The 24,036-nt window shown below is 36.8% G+C and overlaps 1 protein-coding gene across 1 annotated transcript in view; it reads left to right on the top strand.

The window, feature by feature from the left end:
- The first annotated feature begins 8,951 nt into the window (after nt 1-8,951).
- Nucleotides 8,952-24,036, top strand: part of LOC122719607 (disintegrin and metalloproteinase domain-containing protein 10-like) — a 154,989-nt gene continuing 139,904 nt past the window's right edge. Inside the window, exon 1 of the mRNA XM_043945557.1 lies at nt 8,952-9,872. Within this exon, the coding sequence (XP_043801492.1) occupies nt 9,782-9,872 (91 nt within the window). The 5' untranslated portion in view covers nt 8,952-9,781. The remainder of the gene's footprint in view (nt 9,873-24,036) is intronic.

Below are 24,036 nucleotides of genomic sequence, written 5' to 3'. Positions count from 1 at the left end.
GAATTCAATCTAATCACCTTTTAATAAAATATTCGTATTCTTCCATAAGATTTTCTTAAATTATATTGTAAACAACTCGAAAGTCTTCCTTCGAATTCCGGTTGATCGTTCATTCTTTTGAAAATCAAATAATTGATAAATAACTCTATATTCATTCATTAAAAAAAAGTATTCAATGTGGGATCAAAACTCATGAAGATGGTTCATAATTGCGTGAATTTTTAAAATGGCTGCGTAAGAAAGAAAAAAAGCCGGATATCTGGAAAACTTTTTTCTCGTCTTCCATATTTTCCTTTTTTAGAAGAGGATTCAATAAAACTAAAACTAAACTTTTCAACGCAATTCATTCACCTTTTTTTTTTATTTTCTACGAATCCTCTAGAATTATTAACGCTTTTGGAACAAATTATCACTCATCATCGAGGTGAAGGCCTCCCGATTAATCCTCGCCATTCTTATCAATATATCGCGAGCTATAATCGTCTTGCAAGAAATCACGTAGCCAACAGTTAATCCGATGCAACTGTACAAGATGAAATTAAGCCGTGTTTGGCCTTTCTTGGCCTCGGTCTATTGGGAAATTCAACGAAACGCCAGTTCGTTAAGGAACGGAAAAGCGAGCAAGAAAATGATAAGCAAGAAAGCTTCTCTCAACTCCAACCAATTAAAAAGTATTACCGGTAGCTAACCAATCTATTCAAAAAATTGATCAAAGATTTCTCCATTCTCATCCGTAAACTTTATTACATTTTTCGACGATATAATAATTTCAAAGCGACTCACACTTGAATCGTAAATTTGCGTTATCGTTGAAAAATTTCGAGACGAAATCTTTTTTCCCGCCATTTCGAAGTGCTTCAAAGTCTCACGATTGATAACTTGTCCATCGCTTCGCTTCGCTATTTCGCGTATAAACGGTGTTTGCTCGATCGTGTGTTTTTAGTTAATCGAATTTCCTCGGACGTAAACTTGCGGATCAGGACCTCGATTAGCTGCGTCGTTACGCGTGGTTGATGGAGGAGATCGTATGTTGGGATCGTAAAATCGGGCAGCAATTAAAGTTTACATATTTCGTGGAGCGAAACGAGTAATTCGGGACATTTATGAGGAGATAAGGAGCTTAAGTCTTGTTCAGGGCTGTCAATTCAAAATTGCTGGAGAATTGATCTTATTTTATGTTTAAGAAATTTTGTTAGGTTGGAGATTATAATTCATTAATTGAAAAATGTCGAAAAAAATCGAACAATTTGAGGATAATTTTATGAAATTTAGATGTTTTCCTAATTTTACTTTGGAAAGCAGTAATATTACATTTTATCACTTTATAATTAATAATTCGAAAGTGCAATTGAATAAACAAAAATATCAAACGATCAATTTAATTATGAAATTTGCAAATTGAAAATTAAGATTCTTACTATTTTAAAATCTATTCTAATGTGTTTCAAGTGATTGCTCGCATGCGCCTAGGATTTATACGGTCTTGAGGGTGGCTAGATTAATTGGTGCTCTTACATAACGCTCCAATTTACGGTCTTGCTATTAGTGATGGCACCAAGTTCAATATATATATATATATACTCGTAAACTCAAGACAAATCCAATAGCCCAGTTTCATTTCATAGAGTCAAGTACTATTTATAAGATACAATGGCTTCTTCACTGTACTCGAAATGTAGAAAGTGTTTATGAATTTTGAGAATTGACTTACAAGTGCTTTGATATCGAATCGAATTTTTTTAGTCAAAGGTGATAAACTTAGGATAATTGTACAAAAGATTTAGAAGCCAAACGGTGTAAAAAATCTCTTTACTCTTTAAACTTTCTGACATTAGTTGAAAGTTGAATTGTTGTTCAATATTTCAATCAAAATATCTCTTTTCTCACATTTCATAATCGGACGTAAAAATCGTAAATCGGGAAATAGCTTGGGATCGGTTCAATTTCAATTATCGATTAATACAAAATTATTGTGAAATTGTTATTATTGGAAGGAAAAGAGGAGAGTATGTTTAAGAAAAACCATTTCCATTGTATAACGAGGAGCAAAATCACGCGCACACTGTCCCCTGCGGTTTCTTTGAAAAGAATGGCGGCTGGTAAGTCGAGAGAATCTCGTTGCTTTTATTTCTCGACTGTCTCGACCGGTATCGCTTTGTAAGAGAGCCTCATTAAATTTATTATCGCGCAACATCATTCTCAAATACGTATATCCTAATTTTCCACGGAGGATAATATCAAGGCCAGGATAACCAAGTCTCATTACACGCACAATTTATAAAATGCTCTATCGGTTATAATGAGAAAACGTATTTGTGCCACGTGAAGGAACATGCTCTAATTATAGAAACAATATGTGTGTGTGTGTGTGTATGTTTGAAAGGGATTGGAAGAGTGGCGATCCTTAAAAAATATATTATTAATTTTATCTCGCTCTTTTCATCGAAACAAATTAGTTCTCATAACGAAACGACCATCTTTGTCCTTTATTATACTATACATACGCATAATGAAAACAGCAGATTTGCACGACTTTTGTGTACGATGTTAATTATATCAATCTGCATGGAATATCATGGAACGATTTAAATATTTCGATTTTTTTTTAATCGCAGCAATTCACGGAGTTGTTTAAGTAAAACGTTTGAACAATGGGTATTGAAACGAATATTCTACTTTTATTTAGCTGGATATATTTAAATAATTGTGTGTTTATTTGAATAAGTAAACGATATTTCTTTGAATCTTTATTTGTTTATTTATTTCTTTCGTATTTTCGTAATTAATTATCCCTTATATATAATTTATATATAATTTTTCAATTGTCAATATTGTTGATTGTAGTAGTATCTCGTAATATACGAAAGATCGCGGTGTAATTATTTTTTATTTTGTACGAATATGATATTGATCGTAATATTAATCTATTTAAAAATAATAGATATCGATCTCTTAGTGTTTTAAATTATTATAATTAAAGTCGTAAAAATAAGTAATATGTATAATTATATTTCAATCTCAATAATCATGAAACAAAATTTATAAAATATGTTATTTTAAAGGAACAAATTATGTTTCTATTTAATATACAATTATTCCTCTCTAAAATAAATAATTAATCATTTCAAATTATTATCAGGTATGTTTATTTAAAATAAAATGAAATAAAATCTGTTCTCGATGAAGGAACGAAGAGTGAAACGGAGAATATTCGTAACGACCGATTTAAATTTACACGATTAAGAGTGTAAGAAAAATTCAGTTAGTTGAAATGCAATTACGTGATGTAATGAAACTTTTACGGAATGCGTTATTCGATTACAAGAAACGTTACGGATTCGCGATGAATTTAAAATAACTCCCTTTCGATCTATATTTAATTTTTATCGGTATAACTTGTTGGAAGCATATCATAGTACGTATCATAGAAAATAAATGATTGCATCTCGATTGAACAAATTTTCTTTTCAAAATTAAATTCACAATATAAATATGAACGTTAAGAATATTTGCGACTTGATTTTCTTTAACTTATTTCGAATTTAATTTCCACAATTCAAAATTATCTTCACATAGTAAAAAACGTGACTTTTAAAAGAATCAAGATCAACATTAATTAAAATTAATTAAAATTATTTAAAATTCATTTTTATATCAAAAAAAAATGTTGCATCTTGATTGAAAATTTTCTTTTTAAAATTAAATTCACAATATAAATATGAATGTTAAGAATACTTGCGATGATTTTCTTCAATCTATTTCGAATTTAATTTCTTCAAAATTATCTTCACATAGTAAAAAACGTGACTTTTGAAAGAATCAAGATCAACATTAATTAAAATTAATTAAATTTATTTAAAATTCATTTTTATATCAAAAAAAAAAATGTTTCATCTTGATTGAAAATTTTCTTTTCAAAATTAAATTCACAATATAAATATGAATATTAAGAATACTTGCAACTTGATTTTCTTTAACTTATTTCGAATTTTCACAATTCAAAATTATCTTCACATAGTAAAAAATGTGATTTTTAAAAAAATCAAGATCAACATTAATTAAAATTAATTAAAATTATTTAAAATTCATATTTATATCAAAAAAAAAAGTATTGCATCTCGATTGAACAAATTTTCTTTTCAAAATTAAATTTACAATATAAATATGAACGTTAAGAATACTTGCGATGATTTTCTTTAATCTATTTCGAATTTAATTTCTTCAAAATTATCTTCACATAGTAAAAAACGTGACTTTTGAAAGAATCAAGATCAACATTAATTAAAATTAATTAAAATTATTTAAAAATTCATTTTTATATCAAAAAAAAATGTTGCATCTTGATTGAAAATTTTCTTTTCAAAATTAAATTCACAATATAAATATGAACGTTAAGAATATTTATGATTTGATTTTCTTTAATTCGAATTTAATTTCCACAATTCAAAATCTTCGCATAGTAAAAAACGTGACTTTTGAAAGAATCAAGATCGACATTACTTAAAATTCATTTAATTAAAATTCATATTTATATCAGAAAAAAAAACAAAATTACTTTAAGAAAGTCGAAGAGTCATCATTCCATTCAATTATTTACGTTTAAGCGATTGAATTATTGCAACCATGTCTTCAGAATCGGTCAAATATCTTCAAACTCGAGGATGACGCGTTTGCACGCGTTTCCACCGGATGTGTAGCAATAAAATCAACGCTATTTGTTGGGCGTGCAAGTTTTACGGGCGAACGGGCCGCATTGAACGATGGCGGGGAAATGGTGTCTGTATAAAAGAAGGCGGAAGACCGTGAACCGGCAAGTGGCGTCCGGTAAAGTGGACCGCGTGAAAAGGCGCCTTATTGTCGCGTTTGCTCGCTTTTGGCTTTCTGCTCTTCAATGAGCAGCTTCCTATCACGATCGACGCCACGACAAAGACCGGCCTTTCATCGTCGAGACGCTGGACGTTACGTGAAAAGAGAATCGATGCTTTTACCACTTCGCGGATTGAAATATATTCCATGGCGGATGGGAAACATTTTGTGGATTCGAGTTGAATGATATCGACGTGTGTAAATAAAAAGAATCGATCGCTTTGCCAATTTTTACATTTCCATATAAATTTAGGATATACTTTGTCTCATATCAGAATGAAGAATCCACGTTGTGATTAAAATCGAGCAAGGATCTCTTTTGCTTTTTGATTGAATTGACAAAGTGAATTGACGTTTAATTATCTTGTAAGCTGTTATCGTGAACAGTGTTTTCGATTCTATTCGGTTTCGCGAACTTTTTTCTTTTTTACGGACTGTGAATGAATCTTTGGTAAATTTCTTAGATTATCATTATTGAATTTCCCTATTGTTCAGATTTCTTAATGACTCTTCCTCTTCCTTCTATCATGTCCATATTTTCTTTTCGAATCATTAAGATAAGGAATAAGAATCATTACTCTACGAAGATATTCGATCAATTGAAAAAAAAATCTCAAAATTCGATTCGAAATCATTTATTGATCGCCTTCACGTGATATTTAAAGAAACTCACAAATTATTGAAATACGAGAGAATACCAAAAAAAAATTTATACCTTATGCAAATATCGAGACAGCATAAACAATATGTTTACAAAAAGTATGAAGAAACAGTTTTCCAAACTCTCAAAACAAGAATCATTAAAAAATTCGCACCGCTGACAAATGAAAAAAGATATTAATAAAAATAATTGCCAAACTCCCTTTGTCACGAATTAAAAAAAAAAAGAAAATGGTAATTACAAAGGATCGTTACATTTGCACAAAACATTTGGAAATGCGTTTCGTTAGTTACTTTTCCGGAGAGTGAAATTCAGTAACTGGGCAGTTAGCGAGAATTAAAAACAGGAAAGCAAACAGCATGGGTATCGGAAACAGGTAATTAACATGTTAATTGTGTTTCGTCGGTTAAATCGGTGTACAAAGGGTCCGCGTGACTAAGGAAGACGGGGATGAAACCGGGGGTTTCCGTGCGGCAGGTGATAAATAGCGAAAACACGATAAGGGGCTACGAAAACAAGGTGGAAGCTTTGCAATTAAAATTCAGTAACTCGGTTACTCGGAGTGCACGTCTCGATTGTAGTTGTACCATTTAATACGATAAAGCCCGGCATCGTTTTACATCGTAGGTACAAATCACCCTCTAGTCGGAGGGTTTTCAATTGCTCGTAGGAGAGGATGATGAAGGATTGCGGTTTAAGAGAAAGATTTTGGGATAGCGTGTTTCAATTCACGGATATAAGATCCGTTTATTATATAAACGTGTATATATTTATATATTTTATAGAATAAATAAATGTAACTATATACAGTTATATTTTTCTTCGTGATGTACAAAAATTTAAATTATTCTTCATTATTTGATTCATATCTGAACTGATTTAATATTTCCACGTTTTTTGTGTTTACGCCATAACGTTTTAAAAATTATGGTATTTTTTAACGAATTTCGTATATGACGGATAAATTTTTGACAAGGGTAGTAAAATAGTTGGTTACATTATCAGCAACAACACGGATTCACTGTTGTTTTTATCGTAGATCGCGTTGTATTTATATAAATTTTTGTTTTTCAAAAAACATTTCATTAAACGTTCCGTAAAGACTTTTCCAAAGTCGCGAAAGCGAACGACGATAGAAACGACTGTCTAGGTTGTTTATATTAATTAAGAGTAACGATAACGAGACTGATGAAACATTATAACTTAAAGACAGTCGTTGTGAAGTAAGGTAATAATATTTCGCAAATAAATTAATTAATACAGCCAAGGTAGCTGTTATCCTGCAGGACAAAGATAAATCGTTCGTTTAATTGGATTTCCGTAACAATGCAGAAATGCAAGGAAGTGTAAGCTATGAAATATTTAACGCGAGCTATACGACTAATTAATAAAATGAGATTACGACATAATAAACTCTATAAAAATAATTGTATGAATTTAATGCACCGATAGTTTTAATTCTCTCCTCGAATATATAATATAAATGTGTCGTCGTGCCGTTAATTATTCTTTTGTCGGAAAAATTTTCATTTTTAAAAAAATGGGTTCGAACGAAACATCGACAAATGGGGAAATTAAAATATAGAATAGGAATTGTACGATTACTTGATAAAATTATTACGATATAACGATATTTCGAAATCGTTTGCTTCTCAAAAACTTTTCAAAAAAAAAAAATATATATATACAAGAATAATTTTTGAAATCCTTGGAAAAATTAAAAAATTATTCGTATATTATTTTTTTCCACCAAATGATGGAACGATATAATATTTTAAAAAAATTCGCATATAAATATTCAAAGACGATTGTCTCATCATCACACGTTTCACGTTCATCTTGGAATCAAATTATACGTCATCGTCGATCTCCTCTTTTTCCGAAATCGTAGCGAAGCCACGAACAAAAAGCTACGATTCGGGAGGAGAAAAAGAGGAGAAGAGAAGCAGGAAGGAAGAATGAGTCGCCCCGCAAAACATTTTCAGATGCGAAGTCTCGCTCGTTAGCGGCGCGAATTTTATTTGCATCCAATTAAAATGCAACTTTGCTAAATACTTCCAATACTTGTGCGATCGTGACCTCGCTCGATAAACTTGCAAATGTTTTGCGGTCGTGAAATTAAACTTCGCGGAGACGCGCGTGTACACCGATTGCGGGGAGGGAAGAGAAAAATAAATGAATAGAGAGAAAGAGAGAGAGAGAGAAATAATATTTTATTTATTTTTATTTCACGGGTTACAACGCGAATACACACGGAACGAGGGGTAATTTACCGTAAAAAATAGATTACAAAAAATAAGGGAAGAATGTAATATTTACATTGCGGATATTTTCCACGTTCATTCTCTAGATTTTTCAACATTTAATATTATAAAATTATATAACCATGTGACCAAGTATTGCGTGGAACGACAATTCTTCAATTCGAATCGATGGTATTAAGAATTGTCTGAAATTTATGTTAATAGAAACGAAGATAGAAATAGACTTCGTTCCAATGCGAATTTAAAAGTTGCATTTAATCTAACAAACTTCGATAACTTGGATAACATTCTCTATCCGATCTCTGCAATCCACCAAAGAAGCCCTCGAATATTGACAGATACACAAATTTTTCGATCTTATAAAAAATTCGCTCGATCGAAAATAATATTATCTAAATGTAACCTCCACATTCAAAACCACATATCACGATACCAATCGTCCTCGATAACCGTGTGTTCCAATTGAAAAAATATAAAAAGTGGTTTCGATCGTTTTCCAGGCACGCATCGGTGGAAAGAGCCGCGAATGTCGGCATGGAGGATGTTGATCACCGGCGGCTCCTTTGAGCGGCGGGGGCCGCTTTAATAACCAGTCAACCACGCCAACTATTTCATTAGACGGAGGGATCCCGTTGGAGGGGGGCAGGGACGAGGAAGGATGGCCGAAGGTGGTCGCGTCGCGTGATACGGATCCACCGAGTTTGGGGGGAAGGCTCGCCTTTGACGCCGTTTCCCTTATCCGGCGGGGAAAGGAGGCAAAGGATGTAGCAGGCAAGTGTCCGCCGCCAAGTTTGATAAGTGTACCCCCCCTTGGCTCACATGTACCGGTGTCGCTGCGCCAGGAGATCGCTATCGATCTCGAGATAACACGCGAGCGCTCCCCTCAAGGATAAAGGAGGAGAGAGAGGAATCCTAGGGATGCGTCGGTCGGGAGACGTTTCGTTCTCGGGACGAGAATTCGCAATTACAATGGAACGAAGAGGGGGATGAAAAATGCGATACACGTAGAGTGGTTAAAACTGGGATAGGGGTGGGTTGGTAGGGGGTTAAGTGAGATAGAAAGGGTGCGGTGAGGATAATATCGAGGGGTGGAGATATCCTTATGGGAGGGTCGAGGGTTGGCCACGGCGATGGGGTTCAGACGTGTCACTTGGAAGAGATCGTGTGATCACGGGTGTGTCGAAAGCCGTCCAACTTCTTTTATCGAAAGTGGTGATGCAAATGTGGAATGGCGACAATCCTTTCGTCGTTGTGACAGTGACTTTTAAAGGAATATCCAACGTGCTGTTGTCCAACGCGATGTCCGAGGGCGAATCGAGCCAGCGGCGAGGGGGCGCCTCCTCGAAATCTCGTGCATCCTATTACTCTTTCCTGCCCCTCTTCTCGAACTGGAATTTACTTCCAACCCGAGAGGACGAACGTGAACGCGGTATGCCGAATATACATGCACGACACGTGGAAACGATTCAACGAAATAGAACGTGGACAAGGGATTGACAGCCTCATCTACAACAAGCATAACAAGATACCGATAATTTTGAAATTTTCTCTTCTTTATATCTAACAACGTCTCTGTCCTTCGTCTCTCAAAGAACGATATAACGATTCGAACCTAAGAACCTCCGACTTAATTAACGGAGACTATGAAACCGGTTCGATAACTCGGTGCACGATCACGTGTCTGGCCAACCGTTCGGCTCATCGTTTCTGGCAAAGGGTTTCTGTCGAAAGGTAGTCGAAACACACGAGAGAGAGAGAGAGAGAGAGAAAATATACATATATACATAGCAGAGAAGAGAGAACATAGAGAAGATAATAGAGAGTGTGCACGTGTGGGACGAGAAGAGGAAGAGGGTGAAAAGTAAGGGACAAAGGAGGAGGAGTAGGTGGAAGAAGAGAAGAACAACGGACTACTGCAACGTGGAAGTTGAAGAAGCGGAGGAGGGGAGGAGAAAGGACAAGCAGGGAAGTTTCCATTTGTCCAAAGTGGATGGGGGTGAAAATGTTCGGAGTGTTGCTGGCATGTGTCTGGCTGGTTGCCGGCTCCCCGTTACATCCCTGGCCGTTAACACCGCACAAAGGTACGTGTGTTCGATCGGTAATTTTTTATCCTTCCCTTCTCTTGCGCGGGGGGGAAGACGAGAACCCGATGATCACGAGGGTTATCGCGATTCCCGAAAGATTATTAGAGGAGAACTGTTTGTCTCTCTCTCTTTTTTTCACGTATCTTCGATATACGTTGCTCCTCCTTTGCGATGCGGTTGCTTCACTAGTAGTAGAACAGTTTGTTGCAACTTTTTTTCGCATCGAAATTACACGAGGTACCCGACGAAGGAGAGAGCTGCACCCACCCCCGCTCTGGCGCTCCTAAAACGTTGTTGGCAGACTGTAGTTTTACGGCTGACACGAAGACCGTAATTTAAAATACTCCCGCGATAAAAGAGACGAACGATAACGGGTCGACGTAACGAGAGGAGGAAGAAAAGAAAAGAAAAAGGGTATTCCATCTCGCAACGTTGATAATCCGATGTGGAAAAGTTGTTTTCCATCCCCTCCTCCTTCTGTATTTAACGCTGTGTTAAACGGTTCTCGGGTTCACCGTGACTAACGATGATAGGGAGCGCACCGTAACCGCGCGGCTGTTAGAAAACTGTTGGCCTTTCTTTCGTACCACCACTTCCCTTCGTCGATCCAAACTTCGAGACTTTCCTCATTAAAAATACGTTTGTTGGATTAACATAAACATGATGTCGTTAAGCGCGAAACTTGGACGTGACATCATCTTTTAGATTTACGTCGAGAGCGGCTCGCCCACCTTTGCGTTGTTATCGAATTTAGAGCGGCTCGCTCCGCCACTTTTCGGGAAACCGGTTCTCTACTCCTCTCACCCGTTTACCCATCCATAATATCGTATCACGTTTGTAAGGAAATAATAATAGCGCTCGTACTAATTGGAGGGACCGTGTATAAATTACGAAACACAATAACGCCACTTGTTGGAAGATTCTAGGATAATTATCGAGGAAGTATAGTGTTCCCGGAATTGTCAATTCTTCATCTTTTAAATTTCACTTCTCGAATATCTCTCCACGATTTATTCAAAACTGACTCTATTCGATAGCATTCTTTGCCTTACTCATTTTGACGATACGCTACTAGAAAGTTAGAAAGAGGGTATTTCGTTCGTAGAAAAACTACGAATACGGAGTTTTCGAAAGGAATATCGTCGAAAGAACGACGAGGATTAATATGCGTTAACATTAACGATCCAAAATGGAACCAAATGATTGGAAATCATCGCGCGGAAGCAAAGAGAAGCGGACGAGGTTTTTTCGTGCTCTTTGTATCGATATGAACCCCCCTTTGTGCCGCTACTTTCTTTGCACCGCCGTGGATGGAAACGAAGACACGAAGGAGCAAAGGCGGTAAATCGAGCGACTCGGGAACGCACGCTCGATCTCGCAAATGCGCGCTTCCGTCTATTACTCCGCGGCTTTGCAATTTTAGGAATTAGTCCATCAAGATTCAACGTCGCGTGCGAGATCAATCGACACTGGTTTTATATAACTTTCTCTATTCTTGGAAAATGTTTTAACCAATTTTCCATTCGTCGATACGAATTTAATCTCGTCCTCCACCCGCGAGAATCAGATACGATGCGAATGATCTGATCCTGATAAATTGAACGGATTATTGTTTAGAATTTATTTTCGTCGTTAAAGAGACACGTTAAATGTGATTCTCGTTGGTTTCTTATATGGAGGATGTTTGAACGAGATAGATAGAAAGATGTCAATTCGTATTCATTGATACATGAAGCATAATCTTCGTCTTATTTCGAAGAATTATTTGATATTTTTGTAATATTTACATAAAAATGTGCAACTTTAACGATTAAACGCAGGATGAAATTACTCGTCGCGAGAGATAAAATGTTAAAATAAATTAATAAATATTGTATTTGGCGTAGGAAATTCCACGCGTCGAATAGACGTAGCAGAGAGGTCGTTCATTCTTCTTTTGTCCTTCTCGATGAAATTAATTCGTTAAAACGACTCATGAAAGTTAACCATTGTTTCTTTTTATTCACCGCGCCTCTGTATCGATTAATAAGTTTCCGCTCCTGAGAAACTTTCTCCACCTTCTCGCTCAACTTAAAGTAATAATAACGGAAAGAGAGCGTAACAAAGTGAAATTAAAAGAATGGAGGAATCGCCAAGTTTAGAATATCTAATTTGGGATCCTTTTAATCAACACCTCTCCGTTTTCGCGCCCCTCCAATTCCCACGAGCGACTCGGTGGATTTCAGTGGAAACGATCGAAAGATTTCTCGAATCGATGATCGATATTTCTTTCGTGAAAGGAGAAAAAGAATATAATGGTAAATATTTAATCATAGATACGAAAAAGGGGGAAAGAATTTAATAATCCCAGCTATGCAGGGAAAAGAAATTGGAGCGAGAAATGGAGAAATTTCATTAAACTTAAAATATATCGTAGGATCATTCTTAATTCGAATATGTTAAGTTTAAGTTTAAGTTTTGTTTAAGTTTTCAAAAGACAATTCGTGCGATAATGGAATGGGGAAGATTAGGCATTTCTATTTTTTTGCTATTTTTAAATTGTTGGCAATATAAAATTCATGCACCGATCTCTGATAAAATGGGATTCTTTATTAAGTAAATTCAAATGTTATTATTGTTCTCGTTCATCATTCCGTTTATTATCCGATTTTACCGTTTATTATCCGAGGAATTGCGAGTCAACAATTATCAGCAACAACAAGTCCCATTATTATTCAAAAACGACAAGAGAGAGGAAGAGATACGAGTTATTCATTTTCGGTCGTGCGATACGTAAATAATGAGAAAGTGAAGCTCGTTTGAGTTCCATGTGAGAATAGGAAATAATCAGGCCATAGTGGATGGTTGGAAAGGAGAATAGAGGTAGCATTAGGCGGACGAAAAATGGGTAGAGCGCGAATATTCACCGCATCGACGTGGAACGATCCCAAAAGTAGAAAAAAAAAAAAAAAAAAAAAAAATAGAACCGAATATCTCTTTCAATCGAACCTTTGTCATCGCTCTCGCGAATTTCTGTATCTGTATTTTTATTATTTTTTTTTTTTTTTTTAAATTCGAGAGAGTCACGCTGCTCGTATCATATCGCGACGTTTGTCATTCGAAACATTCCATCCCCCATTCGTTTCGTTCTTTTCCCTCCTCCCCCTTTATCCTCCCATTATCTCGATCATCGTTGCGAGTCCGACGAGAAATTCTATTTCCCGCGATTCGAATTAAGCGGAACGCGAACATTTTTTTGAAATCAGGCTCGATCTCGAGAAAGGAAAATTTCGGTACGAGGAGTGATAAACTCAACGAATCGTAAATTTTATCGCGACGGTTAACGCAATTTTGCCTGCCCCCTCCCCGAAATTTCACACGCGTCGAAACGGAAAGAAGGATGGTGGCGCGCGAATATAAAAGGAAATTTGAAACGTTTCGAGTTAACTTTTATCGGCTCGCCCGAGCGTGACGTTACACGATCGTTACACCCCGATAAATTATCGTGGCTAATTGCATCGGTGTATACGCGTCTTGCTCGTCCACCACTCTGCTACTACTACTACTACTGCTACTACTACTTTGCATTACGAATCGAACGCGGCCGACGATGAATAATACCGTGGCGAAACTGGACACCGTATAATTGCATATTTTTGCGCCGACTAATGCACTCGCGGCCGTTCGTTACGCATGCCAGTCGGCTACGACGACGCGAATGTTTTATAAATTTGTACGATGACCGACGAATGTTTGTTGGACTGGAGGGATAGGTGGATCGATACGGGAGCCTCGTTTCATCGCGAGTGTTTTTCTTTTTTTTTCTTCTTCTTCTTCTTCTATACTTGGGGAAAGGTGATAATTTCCTCGTCCTCGAGTTTTTAAAATTCTTTTTAAAATTTTGATTCGTTTTTATCGATTTTATCAATGGGGGGTTGTTCGATACGATTTTAGGAACTTGTAACTTGAAAAGGGAGAGTTAATGAAGATTGAAAAAATTATTGGTCGTTGGTGTTATTTATTTACGAATATTGTTTAAATATTGGAAGATTAATATCGAAGTCTTTAAGAATCATATTATTCTCTACTCGATGTATATCAATTCGAAACGTTTTAATTTATATTTGAAAATATTAAGTAAACTAGGATCGAAATAAATTCTAGCAGACCGACTTTTAACATTTCTCCGGTGATATCGACCCACGCAAGAAGAGTGAAAAACAGATAATCCATCATTCGCATGTGACTCGGGTCACTCGCTTCAATGGAAACGACTAATTATTTATAACTTTGAAAATATTAATTTCCCTTGTTTATCGCAACTTTTTTTCTTCATTTAAAATTACAAAATTATCGTGTAACAACGCGCTCAAAAATTACTCGAAAATTACTTAAACGCGTCGCGTTTCATTGATAAATCGATTTTCCTAAATTCGCATTGGTATCTATGGAGGAGGAGGTTCGAATTTGTTAATTAACTTGTTTAATGGATAGAACTCGGAAGATTAAGGATTGCATTTGGACCGGGTCCAACTCCCTACGTGACCAAAATTGGGAAAGCGATCGCGAGCGCTCCCTCACTCCCTTCGAAGCGATTGTCTCTCGAAAGCAGCTCGAATAACAGCTGCGAAATCGTTAAAAGCTAAAGATGCGCGAGGAGAAATTTGGGAGACAATGGAGAGACGTATCCTCCTGCGCTTTGAGATTTAAAAGTCGCCTAAATAAGGACACCAGAGGGCAGGTTGCAAGAGGAAGTCGCTGGTATCGCGGAAAGAAAAGCAACCTTGGAAACAAGGGCGAGGCTTTACTTATACTTTTTGAATGTAAAATATATTACTCGTGTTCTTATATATCAGTAGGCCAAAAGTAGATGCGTTATCGATAATTTCATCGAGGATCGAAATAAAGTTTTCTTCTTCCTCTTCCAACTTATATTTTAGAGATCGATACCAAACGCGAGAATCGGTAAAAAATATTGGAAACTTATTTATTGAATTATAAGCGATTGAAGTTTGTGATGGGCGAAGGGAGAAATAAAGTGCAACAACAGAAATAGAACGGACCTGGCGAATTGAGATTATTTATTGCTCGATAAATCGATATTTTTGTGTACCAACTTTTGATTTCAATCTCTGTAATCCACCCTCCAAATGCATTCCATGAATATATTAACAACCTGTGTACCGGTGAGAAAATATATCGAGATATATATTCAAAATGGAGACAAAAATAGATACGGATTACGTTGACGGGACAAACATCCGCCGGGATGAAGAATTAATGAATAAAGATAAAAGTTTCAAGGAATTAAAGGGGATGTTGTTGTGATTTTTCGCGCGAAACGTTCGTTTGAGAAATCGGTAACGCGGACTTATTTCCTATTTCGAGAACACGTGGAAGCGAAGGGTAGCACGGTGGTTAAATCTGGTTGAAACACAAGTAGTTAAAGGCCAGCTCCTACAAATAAACGTTGAATTACTGTTCGCTATTATTCCTGCTACGGTCTTGAATAGAACAGTCCGTGTTACGAACGTGGCTGTAAAGACGGTAATACAACCCCCCAGTGCCACGATTCTCCCGAATGAAGAAGATTTCCTCCCTTACGATATATATTTCTTCTTCTTAACGAATTATCGAGATCAAGATAGATTAATTAGTGGAATTAATGAGAATAAATAATTCTAATTCGATTCGATCTTTCACGATTATTCACACGATGGATAAAATAAAAAGTTTCTCGATGATTCTTTCTCGAATACACATACATGCTTCTTTCGCGTGCAACACGATCGATTTAAAAGAAAAGAAAAAAATTCAAGAATTTAACGAGATTTAAAAGTATGAGCGAATTTTAATGGGAATGTTCATTTACATTCTTAATGTAAACGATGGTATCTTTTTAGAATCCGTGTTACGAAGGTAAAGAAATTTTAAAAGATTAATAATATGTAGGGAAAATATGTACGGATTGATCTGGCTTTAATTTTTATATTCCTATATCCAGAACAAATAGGATACACGTGTCAACAAAAATGTTTTGCACTGTGCCGAGAGATACAGTATTTACACGGATGCTGGAAAATAAAAAACTCTTTCAACTCCACCTTTTACCTCGCAAACTGTTGTTTAAATATTTAATAAAAAGATATCGCGGGAAAATGAATTTTCGCGTTACGAAAAAAACATTGCTCGAGAAAGAAAACCGAGAGAGGATCGTATCGAATCAAAAAGCGAATACAACTCGATGAGCATGCCAAAATCGATCGATCACTCGTACGATAAATATCAAGAATTTTGTGTACTCGAGACATCAAGAAGAAGAGCAAGAAAAAGAAGAAGAAGAAGAAGAAGAAGAAGCAAAACGGGCAACCGTTATCGGTCAGAGCCGGGTGGAGAGCCCTCGGTTTTTCGAGGAACCGAGTGAGTCGCGCGAGGAGGGCCAGAAGAGGATGGATGAGCGGGAGAAAGAGAAAGAGGCGGAACGTCTCGAAAGGTGGCTGCCCCTGGCAGTGCTCGTGTGGAATAAAGGATCCTCGAAGGGTACTCGACCCCGATGTAACGACTTTGCACACGCTCGTAACTCGATATTGTGAAATCCTCTTATCGCGAGGTAGCAGCTGCAAGCGCATAAGAGCCATCGGAAACGCGAAAAGACTGCGCCACGATTACTCGGCTGTCGTAAACTCTAATTTTCCTGTTTGCACGTCCACGTTTGGTGAAAACCGACACCGGTGAAAAATGAACCGGGGGGGGGGGGGAGGAGGAGGAAAGGAGGAGGGAACCGAAAACACACTCCTGTTTGTTCTCTCATTTCGAAAAGTTTACAAGCGGAACAAGAGGAGATCTCGTCTCACGAAAATAGCGTGGAAAATTAGTAAGCTCCTCCTCCTCCTTCCATACTCGAGATTCTTATCCCTCTTTGAAACCAATCTCGATACCTTTCGAATTCAATATACTTGGAGCACGCGAGGGATAAATAATTTATCGGCACGTTAACCGGTATGTAAAAAGCGAGGCGAGCGTGTAAAAGAGGGTAAAGACGGCCATCGAGGAGGAGAGGGGAAAAAAAAAAAAGAAAAGGAAAAAAAAACAAAGTCGTTCCTTCTTTTAGGCGGGATCGGGAGGAGTTCGTTCTAAGAATCTTTGGAGAGGATCTTAACGAGGTTCGAATGGAAGTCGTTCGTCTTCTCAGACTCTTTGGAGTAGTTCGCTCGAATATTCCGGCGATCGTAACGAGCGGGTAGAATTTCAGGGGAGATTTCGTCGAAATCTTCTTTCTTTGCGAAGAATTGAAAAAAAAAAGGAAAAATTGTTAAGAGAAAAGAATCGTAAATTGTTGCGTCTGAAAACTGTTATTATTAGATGCCATCCATCGAAAAAGTTCGTTCATCCTATTCGACTTCAGGGATCGCGAATATCCGGAATGGCCGAGGAAAAGCGTGGAAAACTTGTCACCAGAAGCAAAATTTCATCCATTTTGCGGCCGGATATCTCGAGTCTGATCGCCTGGATGACGGTGCATTTTGTTTCGAGTTGTTCGTTCCTCCCCCTCGTTTCTCTCCGTCCTACGCTTTTTCACCCGTTTTATTATCACCCTTCCTTCTTCCTTCCAAACCATCTCGGTTTTTGCGCGCCACAACAAGCGACCAAGATTAATAAACGAACGCGGTTGCGTTCCGAGAAGCAGAGATCATTGAAACAATAACGACGTTGTTCCACTGCATTTGGATCAAGTGGGTAAGTTTTGCATGGCGGATCAGTAAGTTTTCGAGATAGGGAGAGGGGTAAATGAATAATTAACTCGGTTACAGGTCCAATTAAAATTATAGTTTGAGACTTGGCTGGTGGGTGTGAAACGCCGATAACGTATGAGAAGGCTGACTATTAGAGACAAGGATCAAGGGCAGTTTCTTAATTCGTTAAGAAGTTTCGACTAGGTATTAACGCCCCTAGATTCGATTAAAGGATGCCCGGTGGAGGCACGTCGAGCTATGAGCGTGATTTAATTTAATTAGCGCCTAGACACGGAGAGGAGATGGGAGATCTTGGGAAATGGTTTCGTTCGGTGGAAGGGCGAAGACGTTTCGAAAACCCTCGGGTCGCAACGCCGACAGGACTAATGACAGGGGCTATATTCGATCTTGCCAACTTAGCCTCGCCTTGTATCTTGATAAGTAGATTAGATAAAGCGTGTCGAATCGAATTGTTCGCGAAATGAAAATTTTGAAAATTTCGAAACGATTGAATATTTGATCATTCGAAATAAGCTGCTTTGCGATTAATTCCCTAGTTTTTTCTTCTTTTTTTTTTTTGCTAATAATATTTCCCTCTTTTGCGAATAAAACTGTATTTATCAGAGTTAAATTTTTCTGATTATATATGTATTTGTTACAAATGACAACAATTAAATCCACTTAATTGGAATTTTTTGAATTCATACGAGTAGATTTCTACTGTAATTTTAAAAATATATTGTTAGAAATCATTTGGCTTAGATTTGAACTTATCATTGTTATTTAACGATAGAACTTATGAACCGATGTTTTCAACTCTCATCATAAATCGTGGAATTTGGCGCAATATTATCTTCGTTTTCGCGTTTCTAAAATATGTTTGTCAAGGTAACGCCTGCGTAATTTGCTTTTTTTTTTTTTTAGCGGGAGCAAGCCTTTTAACGGAGTGCACCGAGATTATCCTAGGAGGCTTTCCTCGAGCTCTTTCTTGGGATTTAATTAATGCCGCCATTATCGCGCGGTATGAAATAAAAACTGATTTAAAAACGAATCTTAGCGAGACGCGAGCTCTCATCCGAAACTTGAGAGGTTGATTCAAAAGGAAATAGTATATTTTAATTAAAAAGGGGAAGAAAGGCTGGTTTACTCTTATTATATTCTCCATATCTCTTTTTCGGACCAAGACCAAGCTTTCGGATCACTAATCACCTGTGTCGCTGCAAATATATCTTTTACGTTATTACATTAATTAAATCCAATTCATAGAAATTTTAATATATTTCCTCAAAAAGTGAAGAACATTCGGAGAATATATTTATCCTGTATATTCGTATTATTACAAAGTTATTAAAGTAAAACTTGAGGAATATCATGTTATTTCAAGTTTCAACAATGAAAACCAATCGTTTCCAAGAACTTTCTTGAGTGGGATCCAATAATTAATTAAACTGATTGAAATTGAAGTTTCATTTTTTCGTTATTTTCTTTTTGATAGAAAAAAAGATTTAAATTATTATTAGTTTATATTTATTTTCAATCCTACGTTCCTACGCGCTTGATATTACGTTGTTTATAACGAATCTTGCAATTTTTCGACGAAAAAGTTTTTACCGAAAGTAGTACAGCAAAGATGAAAGATTAATAATGTAAGAATAATAAAAATAACGTGATAACATAACGATAAAAAATTCATGCCACCGTTGAATGTGATGTACTAATGATAAATCGTAATATCCGAAGCGTTAAAAGGAAAACAGAAAAAAAAAAAAACGTCGAAAGACGTTGTCACGTACGAAAACGAGACGAGATAATTTCACTTAAAGCTTTTTTTCGAATCGAATCCGTTTAAACGAACCTTTAATTACCTTCCCACCCTGGACGAAAGCATTATGAAATGCAAGAGACGATCCTGTTGAAGTCGACAAAAAAAAAAAAAAAGAAAAGAAACAGAAAAAAAAAGAAATCGACTCTTTGTGAAAATGACTGCAGTTTACAGAATGGAAATGGTAAAAGGTTTGCCCGTTGAAAAGCAAAAGAGATTATCATGACAGATCTTGATGCTGTGCGGGGATCAAGCCTGCTATAGTTAACTCTCTTAAGTGCGGGGAAATGGATTCCGTTTTGCATAAAACCGGTGGAAAAATCGTAGGAGCGGCGATGAATCGCGTTGTTGATTAAGCACACTGATTACAGATGCCCGGTTAATGAGAAACGCTCGATCAAAATTATATAATAATTGGAAGATGCATCGTCTGTCCTGTCCTGTCTGCGATAGATTACCGACACTGTTTATCACTGCTGTTATCGTTATCCCTTCTAAAGGAATCGCCTATATATTTTTCGTAACGAAAGCTTTTCATTTCTCAACTCGATTATTATGAATCGGATTAAAATTTTGTTATTATATTATACATAGGTGTCAAATGGATGGATCTTCTATTCGTTGAAAACACATTTCATGGAAAAGATAAATTCACTTTGAAAGAGAAAAAAGAATGTTAAATTGTGAAAATCAATATACAAGTAGGATAAAGTAATATTTATTCTTCTGACGATTCGAAGAAAGATTAAATTCGTAATAATAAATGCGACGATTTTCGAGATAGACGAAAAAAATCTTTTTAAAGTTTACGGAGACATTGAATCGATTCAATTAATAATTAATCAGAACACAACATTTAAACACTCGTAGCCAAATATCCTCTACGTTTATAGAAAAATTCACCTATAAAACCTATACCAGAATCCATTTCCTTCTTTTTGGTTCGATCAATTATCTTGGCGAACCACAGAGCGAATAGAAAGAAGATACGGACACTTAAGCCAATTACTCAGCGAGCGTTAAAAATCGAATGGAAAAGACGTTGGACATTTTTCCAACCGGGTTGCACCGGATTTAATCGTGGACGGTACGTGGATGACTCGAAGCACGGCGAGAATTTGCAATTACGTTTCTCTAATTCCTCTCGACGCGACGACATAGACTGGACTGGCCGTTTTTATCGCATGAGCGGGCCAGCTTATTTATCGATAGCTCGTAAAAGAGCTCGGCCGGCAAACGGCTCATAAAGGAGCCTCCAATAAAACTGCCGTGCTCTCTCGCTCCCCTCCCCGCCACACCTCACCCATCCCCTCTACACTCTCGCTCTCACACACACATTCGAAACCGGCGAAACCCCTCGAAACGGATCGTTAGCCGGGAATTTCGAGGCCTCCCCACTCGTAAATTTCGACCATGAATTTTTACGACACGCCGAGTGTCCGTCACGTTCGATCACCGAGAGGAGACGGAATATTATTCAGTCCCCCTCCCTCGCTCGTGTTTAATTGCCCGACGCAATGGTAATTCGATGAACGTTGGACTGCAAATGCTTTGGTCGTATTTTTATTTTATGGGAATTTAGGTGTTCGCTTCGATGTGTGATTAATAATGTATTATTTAGGAGGTTTAAGATTTTGGTTAGATTAATGTCTGGTAATTTGTTTGAGATTTAAGCGTCGTGAAGATTTTTTTTTTCCGATTTTTCGTGCCGCAATTCGAACTTTGAAATTAATTAAAATTATCTAACTAATAGCTATTTCGATACACTATTGTTATTATTTGTAGTTGTAGAAGCAAATAGAAACACGAATGACGCGAAAAGAAAAAAAAGTTCAAAATCAAGATAATTTCAGGAGGAAAAGATAAATAAAGACAAGAGATTTTTTCGCACAAACATGAACGTTGGAATTAGAATTAGAAATTGATCAATCTTGCGTGGAACGAATCGCGAAGTCACGGACTGTGGTAATTTGGGGCGGCAATTAAATAGGTTGGCGGTAGCGAATGCTAATTAAAATTTGTACGTTGTTATCGGTTTGTCGCGTGGTTGATCGTTAACCAAGGGAGCGCAGGAAAGCGCACGTTTGATGGGCCGCAGGAATTGGACGTGAGCTACCTTGCAAATTCATTGCCGCTTTATTTTATTACGCGGTACAACGGTAGGAAAATTGGCACAAGATTGATGGTGTCCCGTATTTCTGTCAAACGCAAAATTCACCAAACTCCGCTTACCGTGCTCTCTTGTCATAAATACATATTAACCTGATTTTCGCTACATCATTTTTCACTTATCGATAAGCCATACAAATGGGAAACCATTGACACGGCCAACAAATTGAATAAAATTATCTCGCGGTAGTTTTGGATTTATAAAATAAAACTGTAATTTTTTCTTTTTTTTTTTTTTCTCGTGTATCATTTTGTTGTACACGATATATTACAGTATTAACAAGATACGATAAATCCTCGGATTCTCTTGAATCGTCAATTAATATTGGATTAAATAAAGCTATTATTTAAACTTTCGTGTATCACAAATTTTTGGCCAAAATATTTATCGCGCGATTTTAAAAATTATACGTCGTAAAATCGTCCCGTTTCATCTCTTGCTTTACCAAGTGACTCGAGTCAATAATAATATGTCATCCATTGAAGAACTCCCTCCATTCACCATCAGTCGATAAATCGTGAAAAGTAGTAATATTTGAAGATCGCCTGTCAAATGTATCCTTTACACTCACAATGGAACTAAAAAAAAAAAGAAACGAAAAAAGATATCACGATAACAAAAAAAAAAAGCCACGACAACGTCGCGAGTAGAATAACTCGACCATGTGTCAGCCTTCCCACGATTTACCATCGTACAATTCCATACAACCCGGAAACTACACGGGCACTGAAAGACATTTACACGGCGGAGAATTTCTTCGAAAACAGTAGTAATCGGTCGTTCTAATCCACTCCCCCCAAGAAAAGATAGTTCGAAACGCGTTAGCGTTCCTGCTATCGGTATTTACCCCCCACCCCTCTCTCTCTCTCTCTCTCTCTCTCGCATCCAATCCGAATCCGCTAATTCGATTCGGGGGAATGGATACTCGCTTTGAAATGAATCTAATCTAACTAATCCCACTGCTGCTCTTTTCAATCCCCCTCCGTCCTCCTCCTCCTTTCTTCTTTCCTCCTTCTTTTTCTTCTTCTTCTTCTTCCGCTCGCAGGATTGTAGCGGGTTGCACGCGTTGACCGTACGGATTTTCAAATGTCGGGGAGGGGAGGAGGGGTAGGAAACTTTACGGAAATGGAAAAAGTCTGGAAAGAAGATTCCTCCTCGTCCTCGTTTGGTCACGGGAGTCCGGGACACGGCGTCGAGGTTATTCTTTGCTTCCCTCGGCTGGACCGGCAAAAAGTCGATACGCCACTGCGGCGAATTTTCAACGTCGTCGTCGTCGTCGTCGTCGTCGTTGTCGCCGAGTGCCCGGCCGCGATTCACGCTGGACGGTTCACGCGGAGATCGAAGTTTTTATCGGTGTCCCCCCTCCTCCACTCGGAATTATATTATGGAGTTCAAAGTCCGGCGGGCTAATGCTATTCGATTTACTTCCGCGGGGAAAATGGATGGATATTTCGTGGGACGTGATGTATATCCACTTCCCGTTTTTAAGTATTGGGGAGGGGAAAAAGCGAGTGAAAAAAAAAAATCGTTAAATTTTTTTCTTTCATTGTTTCGAATTGAAGGGAATTGGTGAAAACTTAAAATAAGGTACAATTTTTTTTTGTTTTTAATACGATTAAAATTTTTTTAATCGTATTAAAAAAGAGATTTTTGTTTTAGATGGATAATAGGTAGATTTCTGTTTTGAATGAGTTAGTTCTTTGATTTCAGGCAATGTTGTGATTAATTCAATTTCAGGAAAATTTCTATTATTCAGAGAGCGAAAACAATTATTAATTCCTTATCTTTGTTATAAATAATTTTCACAAACTGCATTTCTGCATATTCTGAATCTTAATGATAATCCATATTGATTAGCTCGTTTCGTACGCTTTACCAGACATGTTCTAAAACGTATTTGCGCGCGATGAGAATAACGTACTTAGACAAAGTGTGTGTGGTCTGAGGATGGATCGCGTTATTTCGGATTTATTTAATTTAGCGACCACGAAAGACAAACTATTGTTGATTGCAAATAGAAATTTAAGCTGACGACGAGAAATTTTGGTTAAATATTTGAGGGAGAATTATAATAAACGTAAAATCTAATATTTCTTAGGGGTAGAGATACACGGTTATCTACAACAAAAGTTTTTAGAATTAAAAATACAACGTATTTTTCTTAAACAAATTTCTCTAAAGAGCCAGTAATAAAAAAATCTTCATAATTATTTCACCTCGAATTCAACTAATATGTTGCATCATCAAAACTAGTAATTATTCTGTTTTTTTTTAAAGCATTACATTATGTAGGGCACAGCATATTCTCTCTCTGGAGTAACATTTCGCTAATAAAGAGAGGCATTGAAGTTTCAACATTTTTTTTTTTTTTTACTTTAATTTTATAATGGCACAAGATACGCCACAAATTTACATTACAAAATATTCAAGTTTTAATGGAGTATCATCCAGTTGTAG

This window comes from Apis laboriosa, unplaced genomic scaffold (genome assembly GCF_014066325.1).
Source record: "Apis laboriosa isolate Shangri-la unplaced genomic scaffold, ASM1406632v1 scaffold87_cov151, whole genome shotgun sequence".
Taxonomy (NCBI): domain Eukaryota; kingdom Metazoa; phylum Arthropoda; class Insecta; order Hymenoptera; family Apidae; genus Apis; species Apis laboriosa.
The sequence above is the reverse complement of the archived record's forward strand: the minus strand, read 5'-3'. Positions and strand labels throughout refer to the sequence as shown.